Source organism: Dendropsophus ebraccatus, chromosome 3 (genome assembly GCF_027789765.1).
Source record: "Dendropsophus ebraccatus isolate aDenEbr1 chromosome 3, aDenEbr1.pat, whole genome shotgun sequence".
Taxonomy (NCBI): Eukaryota; Metazoa; Chordata; class Amphibia; order Anura; family Hylidae; genus Dendropsophus; species Dendropsophus ebraccatus.
Window position 1 is genome coordinate 90044028 of NC_091456.1, and position 15545 is coordinate 90059572.

Below are 15545 nucleotides of genomic sequence, written 5' to 3' on the forward strand. Positions count from 1 at the left end.
ATCTCTGGTAATTAGCATACAGCACGCGCTCAGCTTCCGATGGTGATATCGCCGTCCCAGGACTGGGTCCAGGAGCGGGACTTCCAGGAAAGAGTAAGTATCCAGGGCTTCGCGGGGGTGGGGGGGCTCTGCCCCGGCACACCGCATGACAGGTTCCCTTTAAAGCAAGCCATGGCCACTACAAAAATGGTCTATAAAAACACAGTAAAGGTTGCAACTAATGCTCAGACAATTGATAGGATGGATACCAAGCATTTATATGGATAATCTGCACATACAAAATTACAGAGACAAAACAATGCTTTGCACTGACGGAAATGTGTTTAGCCGGATGGAGGGTTTGTCAGGTAAGCGACTGTTGTAGCATGTACGTCTTTATATTCTCATTTATTGCAAGCAACATTAAGGGTGCCTTCACACATAAAGGATCGGCAGCGGATTTCACGCTGCGGGATTTCAGCGAAATCCGCTGCGGATCCATGTAGCGTGAAGGTTTACGGGGGTTACATATCCGCAGTGAAATTTTCATTCCGCTGTGGACAAGTAACCCGGCCCCTTTAACCCCCGCCACCCACAGCCCCGTCCCGGAGCAATCATCACCTGCTTCAGGCTTTTGCTTGCTTCGGGGCCTCCCAGCATCTCCTGGTGGTCAGCCAATCAGTGCGCTGCCCGCCACAGCGGACTGATTGGCTTACCACCGGAAGATCCCGGGAGGCTCCGAAGCAAGCAGGAGCCTGGAGCAGGTGATTCATGCTCAAGGGCTGCCCCCGGCCCGAAGCATACATTACCTGCTCGGTGCCGCGGCTGTGTGAAGCTCCCGCCTCCCCTCTCTCCTCATCAGCCAATCAGTGCACGGCAGGACTGATTTGCTGATAAGGTGCGAGGGGAGCTGGGAGAGTCACACAGCCGCGGCGCCAAGCAGGTAATGTATGCTTCGGGACAGGGCTGCGGGCAGCCGGGTGTTTAAGGGGCCAGGTCCCATATCTGCAGTGGAATGAAAATTCTGCTGCAGGTAAAAGAGGACAGAGGACCTTGGCCGTGGGGGCTTACAACTTACAAGGTAAGGAGGGGGAGAAGGAAAATAAAGGGCAGCCAGTAAAAGTGTGATGCAGAATAATTTTGGGTTGTGGCCTAGTATTAAGAGATGGGTTTCCTCCAAATCTTGGACACAATTGTGTAAGGTACGAACAAGAGGCAAGGAGAAAGGGAGGTCATTGGAAGATTGGAGGTTGTGTGAGGGACGGTGGTGGGATATCAGGTCAGAGATGTATGTACGGGACAGGCTGCATCACCAGTCAAGCCCCTGTCAGCCTCCTTAAACTCTTGCATGTTCTACCGGTCACTGACTGCAGCAGTCAATGATTGGCTGAGCGGGTTGTGACAGAGAAAATGAGGTCTGGTGGCTGTCAGTGACCTGTGTTGCTGTGGGGGGCACTGGAGAGTATACATTCTTTATTAGGTTTCCACATCCACAGGACAACAGAATCAATAAAAAATGTTAACAAAATTACAACAAAATTCCTTATATTATTTTCACTTACACATACTAACTGGCTTTAATAGTGAATAAAAAAATACTGCTCCTATTTTCCAGATTATTATAAATCTGTAGAATTATATCCAGTTGCTGCACATGTGGTGTCAGTACTGTTAGACCTACAAGTTGCAGAGATCTTTGTAGTTGATTCTACAAGAGCCTCAGGGCGATAACAAGCATGAAGGGACATTTAACAGTATTACAAATTATTAACAATACATAAGGTTGAATTCTTGTTTTTCTGCCTGATTGTAGTAAAGTAATAGACCTACTGTACTAGTATAGGAAAATCTAATACTTTTAATCCTAGATCCCCAATCCTTTCCATCTAGTGGTAGTGTGGGAGTCCAAAGACTAGAAGAACCAATTATTCTTTAAGAATGACAGCTGCTAAGTGGGAGGTCATCAACAGCGCACATTTCTTAACTGGGTTTTCCCATAAGAATTACTTATCACACATCCATATTATTTGGCTATTCCCCCATCTACCATAGGATATATGACAAGTTGCCATTATTCTAAGTGACAGCTGCAAACAATGCTATAATATATTACAATCCTCCACTTTAGCAGCAGAGGCACTCTTATAAATCCTTCCCCAAGTAAAATAAGATGTATAAGTTTATTCAAGCTGATTGGAAGATTAAGGAAGCGTTGGGATCCAATGGATTCACTGCCATATTTGGATATGGCTAGATATGGATATCTGCCATTATTTTTGTCAGGTTTTAGCTGCAGTTTGCTTTTACCATTCCTCCTATAGAACTATCAGCACGTTTGACAAATTTAACCTGATAGCTCCTACTGCACAGGAGGCACCAAGGATGAACGTATGCATCTTACCTTTATCCTCAGCGCTGTTCTCGTGCACGTAGGCATTCACTCCTAGGTCCGGTAAGACCGCTAGGAGTGCTGCCTGCCCCCATAGCAATGATGGATCCAGCCAGCCTGCTCCATTGACAATCATTAGAGGGGGCAGGCCAGCCAAGGACGGAACAGTGCTATGAGGGTGGGTCAGTACTCCTAAAGGTGCCCCAGTGCTCCTAACTGTCTTACTGGACCGTGGAGTGAACAACTAAGTGAACAGAAATGGTGGTGAGGATGAAGAGACGTGCCTTTCTCCTCGGAGCCTCCTGCACAATAGGGACATATCAGCAGGTTAGATTTGTATAAGCTTCTGATAATTTCCCTTTAAGGAGAAAGTGACAGTTCAGAATCCCCAATAAAACCACACAAGCACAAAAATAGTATCTTTGTTTTTGTGGTTTGTTTCTGTACTACTTGTAAAAACAAATTTTGTTTATTTACATTGTCATAGAGGAGTGTCTGATGCTGCCAACCTGCTACCTCTCTAACCCCCAGAACCTTCACTATGCCCCCACCTTACAAAGAGACTGACAAGCGGAGCTCTAACCTGTGGCATCACCTCCTTTCAACATGCAGTCTGCCAGCAGGCCTTTCAATCACACTATGCTGTGAGGTGGTGTAGGGGGCCTTCATTTTAGTGTCAATACAATTTTAGTCTTCCTTCTAAATTAGTTTATAATATGCCATTCACCTACTATTCACAAGGAATTCACCAACCTTTCTGGGCAGTCTTTTTTATATAGGGGAGGTTATTGGTGTCTCCTGACCCCACTTTAAAGAATGGAACGCCAAGTTCATGTAGAAACTCTACTGCCATCTACAACAGAATATAAAAGAGAAAAAGTTGGTCAAATACCATAATCAGGTGGTAACAAAAAAGTAACATATATAACACATAAGAATACCTTAAAGTGTAACTGTCATTTTTTTATTGCAGAAATCAGTAGTATAAGCGATTTTAAGAAACTCTGTAATAGGTTTTATCAGCCAAAAAAGCCTCCTTCTGTACTCAAGAAGCAATTTCCCAGCCTCCCCCCCTGACTTCTTATCTGTGCATTATCAGGCAAACACGTCTTCATTACAGAGAAGCCAGTGAAGACAGGCTCTGCTCTCTCCATTGTAAGCCTATGAAGGGGGGAGGGGCTGAGGGAGATGAGGGAGCAGGAAGAGGTGACATGAAGGTCAGCTGTTTGGAGACTGTCTGGGCACCTAAACAGCAGGGTTTTGGGGTCAGAAAGGTCAGTGCTTCTCTATGAACTTACTGAGAGAAGATTTCAGGGTGTTGTGCTTTGCAAGACTGCTCCATGCTCAGTCACTCCTAACAGCCCCTCCCCTCTCCATAGCCACATAATGGACACAAAAATCCTGGTTCTTCTGCAGTGAGGGGGGAGGCTGGGAGATTGGTTTTTCAGTCCAGAAGGAAACTCTTTTAGTACGTAAAACCTATTACTGAGTTTCTTAAAATCGCTTGTACTATAGATATTTAATGTTTTTAGAAAAATGACCCTGAAATGACAGTTGCGCTTTAACCCCTTAGGGACCAAGCCTGTTTGGGCCTTAATGACCAGGCTCATTTTTCAAAATCTGACCTGTCTCACTTTATGCGCTTATAGCTCAGTGATGCTTTAACGTATGCTAGCGATTCTGAGATTGTTTTTTCGTAACATATGGTACTTTATGTTAGTGGCAAAATTTGGTCACTGTCTTGTGTGTTTTTTGTGAAAAACATCAAAATATAATGAAAAATTTTAAAATTTTGCACTTTACGAACTTTGAAATTCTTTGCTTCTAAAAAAAAAAGGCACATGACAAAAATTAGTTAGTAAGTCACATTATCAATATGTCCTCTTTATTCTGGCTTCATTTCGTAAACATATTTCACTTTTTTAAGGTGTTACGGGGCTTAGAAATGTATCAGCAAATTATCAAATTTTCATGAAATTTCCAAAACTGATTTTTTTAGGGACCAGTTCTTTTTTTAAGTTGATTTAGGAGGCTTGTATACTGGAAACCCCCGTAAGTGACCCCATTTTGGAAACTAGACACCTTAAAGAATTAATCTAGGGGTATAATGAGCATTTTAACCCTACAGGGGCTGGAGGAAAGTATTCACAATTAGGCCGGAAAAAAATGGAAAATAGAAATTTTCCAATAATATATTTGTTAAGATTAAAATATCTCATTTTCATAATAAACATGAGAGAAAATGCACCCCAAATTTTGTAATGCAGGTTCTCCTGAGTAGAACGGTACCCCATATGTGGGCGTAAACCACTGTATGGGCACACAGCAGGCCTCAGAAGGAAGGGAGCACCTATTAGCATTTCCAGTTCAGATTTTGCTGAAGAAATTTCTGAGCGCCAGGTGCGTTTGCAGAGCCCCTGTAGTGTCAGCAGAATAGAACCCCCCCAAAAGTCACCCCATTTTGGAAAGTACACCCATCAAAGAATACATCTTGGGGTGTGGTGACCATTTTGACCCCACAGGTATTAGAGGAAAGTATTCAAAAGAAGACAGTAAAAATGAAAAAATAGAATTTTTCCAATAATATGTTTGTTTAGTTTGAAATTTCTCAATTTCACGAGGAACAGGGGAGAAAACTCACCCCAATATATGTAACGCAGGTACTCCTGAGTAGAACGATACCCCATATGTGGGCATAAACCACTGTGTGGGCACACAGCGGGGCTCAGAAGGAAGGGAGCGCCAATTAGCATTTCCAGTTCAGATTTTGCTGAAGAAATTTCTGAGCGCCAGGTGCGTTTGCAGTGCCCCTGTAGTGTCAGCAGAATAGAACCCCCCCAAAAGTCACCCCATTTTGGAAAGTGCACCTCTCAAAGAATTCATCTTGGGGTTTAGTGACCATTTTGACCCCACAGGTATTCGAGGAAGGTATTCAAAAGAAGACAGTAAAAATGAAAAAATAGAATTTTTCCAATAACATGTTTGTTTAGTTTGAAATTTCTCAATTTCACGAGAAACAGGGGAGAAAACTCACCCCAATATATGTAACGCAGGTACTCCTGAGTAGAACGGTACCCCATATGTGGGCATACACCACTGTGTGGGCACACAGCGGGCCACAGAAGGAAGGGAGCGCCAAACATTTTCAGTGCATGATTTTCCTGAAGAAGTTTCTGAGCGCCAGGTGCGTTTGCAGTGCCCCTGTAATGTCTACAGAATAGAACCCTCCCCCCCAAAATCACCCCATTTTGGAAAGTACACCCCTCAAGGAATTTATCTTGGGGTGTGGCAGGGTGGATTTGTTTTAAATCAAACTGATTTAAATCACGATTTAAATCACTAGTCAGGAAGGCTTGATTTAAATCAGTGATTTAAATCAAAGTTTCTACCTAAACTAGTTCTTGCTACTTTAACATGCAAGTAGATGAAGATTTTTAGAATCACTTTTTATATTACTTTTTTCTCCCCAGTTTAATGGGTTAATCATTCATATTTGGACACCACTGTTCTGTTGTACTTAGGAAGGAGAAAAATAATCCTGAACTTAATAACAATTTAAATGGATTTATTCAACTGAAACAATAACAACATTACAGCATACGTTATTTGCTTAAACAAACATCCATGTTAACTAATTTGGCTAAACAAAAAAAAAAAGTCCAAACAATCAGAAACATATTGTCTAACTTCTTGGACTTGGTACTGAAGGGGATGATTCTGTATTCATAGGTTTGTAGAACAATAGGATTAAGGTCTTTTTCTCAACTCTGTTCATGTTGTAACATTTGAGAACATATACAGCCTTTATTCTACTGAGTTAAACAACTCCGCTTTATCTCATGATGGAAGAACCTTTGGATGGTAAAATATTTTCCTCAAAAAGCAGTTTATTGAAAAAAATCCGATTTAAATCAAAAAAATCCGATTTAAATCAAAAAAATCCGATTTTTTTGATTTTTTTAAAAAAATCATTGATTTTTATCCACCCTGGGGTGTGGTGAGCATTTTGACCCCACAGGTATTGGAGGAAAGTATTCAAAACTAGACCGTAAAAATGAAAAAAAAATGAATTTTTTCAATAACATGTTTTGTTTAGTGTTGAAATTTCCTCAATTGTCACTAGGAACAAGGGAGTGAAAGCACCCTCTAAAACCTTGTACGGAGGTTCTCCTCGGAGTAACAATGGTACCCCATATGTGGGTGTTTATTGCAAGCCCGGGGCGGTGACGGGCGTAGTCCCGTGCCTAGCCCGGGGGCGGGGTGACGGGGCAGTCCGTGCACAGCCGGGGCGGGTCGAAGCAGGCAGTCGTTGCCAGCCACGGGGCGGTGTACGGCAGTCCCGTGCCAGCCCGGGGCGGTGACGGGCCAGTCCGTGCCAGCCCGGGTCGGGTGACAGGGCAGTCCGTGCCAGCCCGGGGCAGGTGACGGGGCAGTCCGTGCCAGCCCGGGGCGGTGACGGGCAGTCCGTGCCAGCCCGGGGCTGGGTGTACGGGCATGTCCGTGCCAGGCCCGGGGCGGTGACGGGCAGTCCGTGCCAGCGCCCGGGGCGGGGGGGGGGCGACGGGCAGTCCGTGCCAGCCCGGGGGCTGGTGACGGGCCAGTCCGTGCCAGCCCGGGGCGGTGCACGGGTCCAGTCGTGCCAGCCGGGGCCTACATGCCACATGGGCGGTGACGGGCAGTCCGTGGCCAGCCCGGGGCGGGGTGACGGGCAGTCCGTGCCAGCCCGGGGCGGGTGACGGGCAGTCCGTGCCAGCCCGGGGCGGTGACGGGCAGTCCGTGCCAGCCCGGGGCGGTGACGGGCAGTCCGTGCCAGCCCGGGGCGGTGACGGGCAGTCCGTGCCAGCCCGGGGCGGTGACGGGCAGTCCGTGCCAGCCCGGGGCGGTGACGGGCAGTCCGTGCCAGCCCGGGGCGGTGACGGGCAGTCCGTGCCAGCCCGGGGCGGTGACGGGCAGTCCGTGCCAGCCCGGGGCGGTGACGGGCAGTCCGTGCCAGCCCGGGGCGGTGACGGGCAGTCCGTGCCAGCCCGGGGCGGTGACGGGCAGTCCGTGCCAGCCCGGGGCGGTGACGGGCAGTCCGTGCCAGCCCGGGGCGGTGACGGGCAGTCCGTGCCAGCCCGGGGCGGTGACGGGCAGTCCGTGCCAGCCCGGGGCGGTGACGGGCAGTCCGTGCCAGCCCGGGGCGGTGACGGGCAGTCCGTGCCAGCCCGGGGCGGTGACGGGCAGTCCGTGCCAGCCCGGGGCGGTGACGGGCAGTCCGTGCCAGCCCGGGGCGGTGACGGGCAGTCCGTGCCAGCCCGGGGCGGTGACGGGCAGTCCGTGCCAGCCCGGGGCGGTGACGGGCAGTCCGTGCCAGCCCGGGGCGGTGACGGGCAGTCCGTGCCAGCCCGGGGCGGTGACGGGCAGTCCGTGCCAGCCCGGGGCGGTGACGGGCAGTCCGTGCCAGCCCGGGGCGGTGACGGGCAGTCCGTGCCAGCCCGGGGCGGTGACGGGCAGTCCGTGCCAGCCCGGGGCGGTGACGGGCAGTCCGTGCCAGCCCGGGGCGGTGACGGGCAGTCCGTGCCAGCCCGGGGCGGTGACGGGCAGTCCGTGCCAGCCCGGGGCGGTGACGGGCAGTCCGTGCCAGCCCGGGGCGGTGACGGGCAGTCCGTGCCAGCCGGGGCGGTGACGGGCAGTCCGTGCCAGCCCGGGGCGGTGACGGGCAGTCCGTGCCAGCCCGGGGCGGTGACGGGCAGTCCGTGCCAGCCCGGGGCGGTGACGGGCAGTCCGTGCCAGCCCGGGGCGGTGACGGGCAGTCCGTGCCAGCCCGGGGCGGTGACGGGCAGTCCGTGCCAGCCCGGGGCGGTGACGGGCAGTCCGTGCCAGCCCGGGGCGGTGACGGGCAGTCCGTGCCAGCCCGGGGCGGTGACGGGCAGTCCGTGCCAGCCCGGGCGGTGACGGGCAGTCCGTGCCAGCCCGGGGCGGTGACGGGCAGTCCGTGCCAGCCCGGGGCGGTGACGGGCAGTCCGTGCCAGCCCGGGGCGGTGACGGGCAGTCCGTGCCAGCCCGGGGCGGTGACGGGCAGTCCGTGCCAGCCCGGGGCGGTGACGGGCAGTCCGTGCCAGCCCGGGGCGGTGACGGGCAGTCCGTGCCAGCCCGGGGCGGTGACGGGCAGTCCGTGCCAGCCCGGGCGGTGACGGGCAGTCCGTGCCAGCCCGGGGCGGTGACGGGCAGTCCGTGCCAGCCCGGGGCGGTGACGGGCAGTCCGTGCCAGCCCGGGGCGGTGACGGGCAGTCCGTGCCAGCCCGGGGCGGTGACGGGCAGTCCGTGCCAGCCCGGGGGGGGTGACGGGCAGTCCGTGCCAGCCCGGGGCGGGTGACGGGCAGTCCGTGCCAGACCGGGGGCGGTGACGGGCAGTCCGTGCCAGCCCGGGGGGGTGACGGGCAGTCCGTGCCAGCCCGGGGGGGTGACGGGCAGTCCGTGCCAGCCCGGGGGGGTGACGGGCAGTCCGTGCCAGCCCGGGGGGGTGACGGGCAGTCCGTGCCAGCCCGGGGGGGTGACGGGCAGTCCGTGCCAGCCCGGGGGGGTGACGGGCAGTCCGTGCCAGCCCGGGGGGGTGACGGGCAGTCCGTGCCAGCCCGGGGGGGTGACGGGCAGTCCGTGCCAGCCCGGGGGGGGTGACGGGCAGTCCGTGCCAGCCCGGGGGGGTGACGGGCAGTCCGTGCCAGCCCGGGGGGGGTGACGGGCAGTCCGTGCCAGCCCGGGGGGGGTGACGGGCAGTCCGTGCCAGCCCGGGGGGGGTGACGGGCAGTCCGTGCCAGCCCGGGGGGGTGACGGGCAGTCCGTGCCAGCCCGGGGGGGTGACGGGCAGTCCGTGCCAGCCCGGGGGGGTGACGGGCAGTCCGTGCCAGCCCGGGGGGGTGACGGGCAGTCCGTGCCAGCCCGGGGGGGTGACGGGCAGTCCGTGCCAGCCCGGGGGGGTGACGGGCAGTCCGTGCCAGCCCGGGGGGGTGACGGGCAGTCCGTGCCAGCCCGGGGGGGTGACGGGCAGTCCGTGCCAGCCCGGGGGGGTGACGGGCAGTCCGTGCCAGCCCGGGGGGGTGACGGGCAGTCCGTGCCAGCCCGGGGGGGTGACGGGCAGTCCGTGCCAGCCCGGGGGGGTGACGGGCAGTCCGTGCCAGCCCGGGGGGGTGACGGGCAGTCCGTGCCAGCCCGGGGGGGTGACGGGCAGTCCGTGCCAGCCCGGGGGGGTGACGGGCAGTCCGTGCCAGCCCGGGGGGGTGACGGGCAGTCCGTGCCAGCCCGGGGGGGTGACGGGCAGTCCGTGCCAGCCCGGGGGGGTGACGGGCAGTCCGTGCCAGCCCGGGGGGGTGACGGGCAGTCCGTGCCAGCCCGGGGGGGTGACGGGCAGTCCGTGCCAGCCCGGGGCGGTGACGGGCAGTCCGTGCCAGCCCGGGGCGGTGACGGGCAGTCCGTGCCAGCCCGGGGGGGTGACGGGCAGTCCGTGCCAGCCAGGGGGGGTGACGGGCAGTCCGTGCCAGCCCGGGGGGGTGACGGGCAGTCCGTGCCAGCCCGGGGGGGTGACGGGCAGTCCGTGCCAGCCCGGGGCGGTGACGGGCAGTCCGTGCCAGCCCGGGGGGGTGACGGGCAGTCCGTGCCAGCCCGGGGCGGTGACGGGCAGTCCGTGCCAGCCCGGGGCGGTGACGGGCAGTCCGTGCCAGCCCGGGGCGGTGACGGGCAGTCCGTGCCAGCCCGGGGCGGTGACGGGCAGTCCGTGCCAGCCCGGGGCGGTGACGGGCAGTCCGTGCCAGCCCGGGGCGGTGACGGGCAGTCCGTGCCAGCCCGGGGCGGTGACGGGCAGTCCGTGCCTGCCCGGGGCGGTGACGGGCAGTCCGTGCCTGCCCGGGGCGGTGACGGGCAGTCCGTGCCTGCCCGGGGCGGTGACGGGCAGTCCGTGCCAGCCTGGGGCGGTGACGGGCTGCCTGGGGCGGTGACGGGCTGCCTGGGGCGGTGACGGGCTGCCTGGGGCGGTGACGGGCTGCCTGGGGCGGTTACGGGTAATCTGGGGTGGCTACGGGTAATCTGGGGTGGCTACGGGTAATCTGGGGTGGCTACGGGTAATCCGGGGTGGTTACAAGTAATCCGGGGTGGTTACAAGTAATCCAGGGTGGTTACGGGTAATCCAGGGCACTTGACTTTGGTGACAGGCGTAAAAAAGTGCCGGCACCATTTGGAACAAGCGATCAGTGGTATATAGTATATACCGCTGATCACTTGTACTAGGACCACACCGGGTGGTCACCGATCGTTGCCCCATGCTCTCCGCCACCTCAGGTGGTGGAGAGAATGAAGCTTGGATCATTTTTAGGAATCCATCACTGTGAACAGAGTCTGTTCACAGTGATGACGGCGGCCATCTTGGATCAGATGGCCGCCCAGGGAGGGGAGGGTCAGTGGCCAGGTCACTAGGGTTAATTCTGGGGATGGGGGGGGACATGTTTTCATCTCCTCTCACTGTGGATTCACGGTGAGAAGAGATGAAAGCGTTCAGCTGCGCTGGCAATGCCCGTTACCGGTAGCCGCCTTTATACTGATAATAACGGCGATCACCGGTGAGGGGACTGGCCGGGACTGACCCCACACTCTCCCCCAACCCCTCAGCTACCTCCGATAGCTGAGAGGAGGGGGCTGCGGGCATTACCGGCGCCGCTGCACTATTCTGCACCATCGCCATAAACAGCTGATGGCAGCAGAATAGAGCCCATTAGTGATCGCCGTAAAAATCCGTATCGGCGGTCACTAATAACATAATACATGTATTCTCTGGGTCGCTACGGTTACGGCGATACCACATTTGTATAGTTTTTATTAACTATTACCGCTTTGGCGCAATAGAAACTATCTTCCTAGCCAAAACCCACAAAAACTGTCCCTGCATTGCAAGATCCATAGCGTTCTCATCTTTTGCGCGACAGAGCTGGTTTTGGGCTTATTTTTTGCGGGAAGATCTGTAGTTTCTATTGATACCAAGTTTTATATGTATATGACTTTTTGATCTCTTTTATGACGTATTTTCTAAAGTGGATTGATAAAATACAGCTATTCTAGTACGGTTTTTATAAAAAAAAATTCACAGCTTGTGTCGTGCGATATAATTATTGATATAGTTTTATAGATTGGGTTGTTACGGACGTAACGATACCATATATGTATAGGATTTGTGTTTTTGATCACTTTTATGTAATGTTTTATAGTGTATGGGGAATGTAATGCATCTTTATTATTGGGGGGGGCTGGGGGGGGGGCTGTGTTGTGTTTGGTGCACACTTTTTTCACTTTTTTTTACTTTTACACTAGTGTACATTACTGTACACTAGTGTAAAATACTTTGATCACTGATACAATACATTGCAGTACCTAATGTACTGCAATGTATAGTATCATGCCTCATGCTGACAGGCAATAGCCGCGGCCACCCCTGTCAGCATCAGGCATCTCCATGGTGACCCCGGGGACCTTCATTAGGACCCCGGAATCACCATGGAGACATCGGGACCCCGGACGGCGCCGCCGGACATCGCGATCATGTAAGTGACCCACGGCGCCGTCCGGGATCCACCGGGACCCGTTAGATGCCGCTGTCATGGTTTGACAGCGGCATTTAACGGATTAAACTGCCCGGAGCGGAGAATATTTCGCTCCGGGCAGTTACAGGAGGGTGTCAGCGGTCACACTGACCGCTGATCACCCGTCCTGCTGCCGCCGCCGGGCGGTAATTTATTCCGATGGGCCCGCCGTTAAAAGGCGTACGCATCGGAATAAAGCCCATTAGTGGCCGCCGTGAAAAGGCAGCATGGCGGTCACTAAGGGGTTAAAATTATATGTAATAAATGAGCATTGCAGCACTGTGTAAATTAAGCCCATATGAAGTCTTTGGTTAGATTTGTAGACATTTATGTAGTAAATTCGTTAATTTGACTTCTGAACCACAAAAAGTTGATAGCACAAGCTATTATTGTCAGTGTTCTAAAGCAAAATATCCCCATTTAACTAAATGATATCAAAGTACCCCAAAGGCAGAGTATTAAAAGCACAACAGGAGTATCCTACAAAAGAGTGAGGAGGATTTATTCAAACTGTCCAAAGAAAATCATTTTGCTTTCCATAGCGACCAATCACATTGCAGCTTTCATTTCATATTCTGCTTAACCCCTTAACGACAAAGGGCGTATATTTACGCCCTTTGCCGGTAAGGGGCTTCAGAACGGGGCCGCGCGGCGACCCCGCTCTGAACCGCCGCGACCCCGGGTGCCACATGTAGCCCGGGACTGCGGCTATTAGCGAACACGGTCCGATCGCCGTGCCCGCTAATCAGGTAATCGGAGGCAGCTGTCAAAGTTGACAGCTGCCTCCGATTACCGGCTGCAGCACTTCCCTGGTGTCTAGTGGCTGAGATCGTTGTCCCGGAGGAGCGATCTCTGTACCTGATGCCGGCCGGGGACCTCTCCGAGATGGTACCATCCCCCGGCTCGCCACTCGTCTGTTTTCGGCTGCGGCAGCCGAAAGCAAACGAGTGCCGATCTCATTGATCTTTGCTGTTTATCTATACAGCAAAGATCTCAATGAGAGATCAGAGTGTTTATACTAGAAGTCCCTCAGGGTGGCTTCTAGTATATGTGTAAAAATAAATAAATAAAAGTATTAGTAAAAAGCCCCTCCCCTAATAAAAGTCTAAATCGCCCCCCTTTTCCCAGGTTATAAATAAAAATTAAAAAAATAAACAAAACATGTTTGGTATCGCCACGTGCCTAATCGCCCGAACTATTAATTAATCACATTCCTGATCTCGCACGGTAAACGGAGTCAGTGCAAAAAAATCCCAAAGTGCAAAATTGCGCATTTTTGGTCGCATCAAATCCAGAAAAACTGTAATAAAAAGCAATCAAAAAGTCGTTTATGCGCAATCAAGGTACTGATAGAAAGTAAACATCATGGCACAAAAAAAAAATGACACCTCACACAGCCCCATGGACCAAAGGATAAAAGCGCTATAAGCCTGGGAATGGAGCAATTTTATGTGACATATTTGTTAACAATGGTTTGAATTTTTTACAGGCCATCCGATAAAAGAAAAGTTATACATGTTGAATATCGTTTTAATCGTAACGGCTTGAGGAACATATATAACAACATGTCAGTTTTACCCCAGTGCGAATGGCGTAAAAACAAATACCCCCCAAATAAACAAAATGCGTTTTTTTTTTTCAATTTCACCACACATTTATTTTTTTTTCTGGTTTCGCAGTGTACTTTATTAAAAAATACAGCCTGTCATTGCAAAGTACAATTAGTGGCGCAAAAAATAAGGGCTCATGTGGGTTTCTAGGTGGAAAAATGTAACTGCTATGGCCTTTTAAGCACAAGGAGGAAAAAATGAAAACTCAAAAATCGAAATGGCTGTCTTTAAGGGGTTAAAGAGGTACTCCTGCGCTGGGGCGTGCACCATGCTGTTCCGGTCCCCTGGTCTCTGTCCGCTCACATCTCAGAGGGAACTTGAGACGTGACACTTGCAGGACCACTCAGCCATTCAGCAGCAGAGGCGGGACACTACAGCCCCTAAATGGCTGAGCAGGCCTGCCAATGTCACGTCTCAAGTTCTCTCAGAGACCGAGGGACTGGAGCACTGTAATTCGGCCCTAGCGCTTGAGCTGGGGAGGTAAGTGGAGGTCATTATCTTCATTCACCCCCTTCCCGGTGATACTAAAAAAAAAAAAAAAAAAAAAAAAGGCCTGGAGTACCCCTTTAAAGTTGAGCTGCTATGGGCAACCACATTTTTACTTTAGACAGCTTTAATGAATCCATTATTAGTGCATATTTACCATGGTAACTGTGGAAATATTCTATGGTAGTTTTTACATAACTTACACCACATTTCTTATGACTTTTCAGACACTTTCACAAGGGTCAAAGAAAACAGACATGGCCTCTAAAAAAATGCAACAAAATGCACTAGAATTTTGGCACAGTTTGTGCTAACTATTAGATAATATAGAGACTAGAAAGACAGTCTAAGAAAGCAACCAATTTATCAAACATGACTCACTTTGAGAAATATGGTACATTTTTAGACCGTCTAGCCTTTACACTGTACTGTCTGTACCCTATGCTGAACACTGTACAATAACCATGTCCACACACAGTAGATACAGCTCAATAGTGCAACACATGAAGTGCACAGAGCTGCAAGAACTCCAGGGTGACCAGAAGATAAACCTAATGCCCACTCTTTTTGAGCACCTTTTTTGCTCTGTGTGCACAGGCCCTTAGTCATAGTCACATAAGCATCAGGTATGTCTTTTGTACCAGTTTGCTTTAACCACACCTGTTAAATAAAGACCGGTTGTATCTTCTGGAGTTCTTCGTTTGCACTGTACAGTAATTTAATTTCTCTGTATGTCATAATGCAGCTGTTACCATAACTTCTATGGGTATTATGAGGCAGCAGTGTTCACATAGTAATAACCAGTGCTTATTACGCACTTACCTCATCCATTCCAGAGGCTGTGAAGAAAATGCCTATTTCCTTTGCATACTTTTGCAACTCCCGATAATGATCATGACTGAATTCCAAATGGCGCTTGTGTTCTCCATATGTCTTTCCCCAAGAATGTGGTGAGGTATATGGTCGTTCTAAGGCTTTTTTATTGAATTTGTATTCTAGCTCACTCTTCTGGAACTTGGCACAGTCAGCACCACAGTCCTGCAAGAAGAAAAAAGCATGCAGTATGTCAAACCAATATATCCCCAACAACACACCTCTGCACCTAGCAGAGCAAAGATCTATAGATTAGTTGGATCAATATATGGGAAAACTCAGGAGATGTGGTACAAAATTGTGCAGAATTCCAGATGGGAAAAACACGACTGCGTATACCCATACTCTATAGGCAATGCTTACCTGTCATTCCTTTTATTAAGTGTTGGCTGCTCTTTAGGTCTGCTCCATAAGTTAGCATACTATACAATTTGGTGGTCTAAACAGGGCCATGCAAATGCACTCGTCGGAAAGGGTAAGTATCCAGGGGGTTGCACCAGGGGGTCGGGCAGGCTCTGTGCCAGCGTCCCCGGTGACAGGTTCCCTTTAAATTATGCTGCCAGTTTTTAATTTGAATGCTGTTAAAAAGCCATCTGTGGCGGTCTA

At 52.2% G+C, this 15545-nt stretch overlaps 1 protein-coding gene across 1 annotated transcript in view; it reads right to left on the reverse strand.

The window, feature by feature from the left end:
- Positions 1–15545, reverse strand: part of NANS (N-acetylneuraminate synthase) — a 48966-nt gene that overhangs the window by 18175 nt on the left and 15246 nt on the right. Inside the window, exons 2-3 of the mRNA XM_069964376.1 lie at positions 14889–15104; positions 3122–3221 (exon numbers count right to left, since the gene is read on the reverse strand). Coding sequence (XP_069820477.1) covers positions 3122–3221; positions 14889–15104 — 316 coding nt within the window. The remainder of the gene's footprint in view (positions 1–3121; positions 3222–14888; positions 15105–15545) is intronic.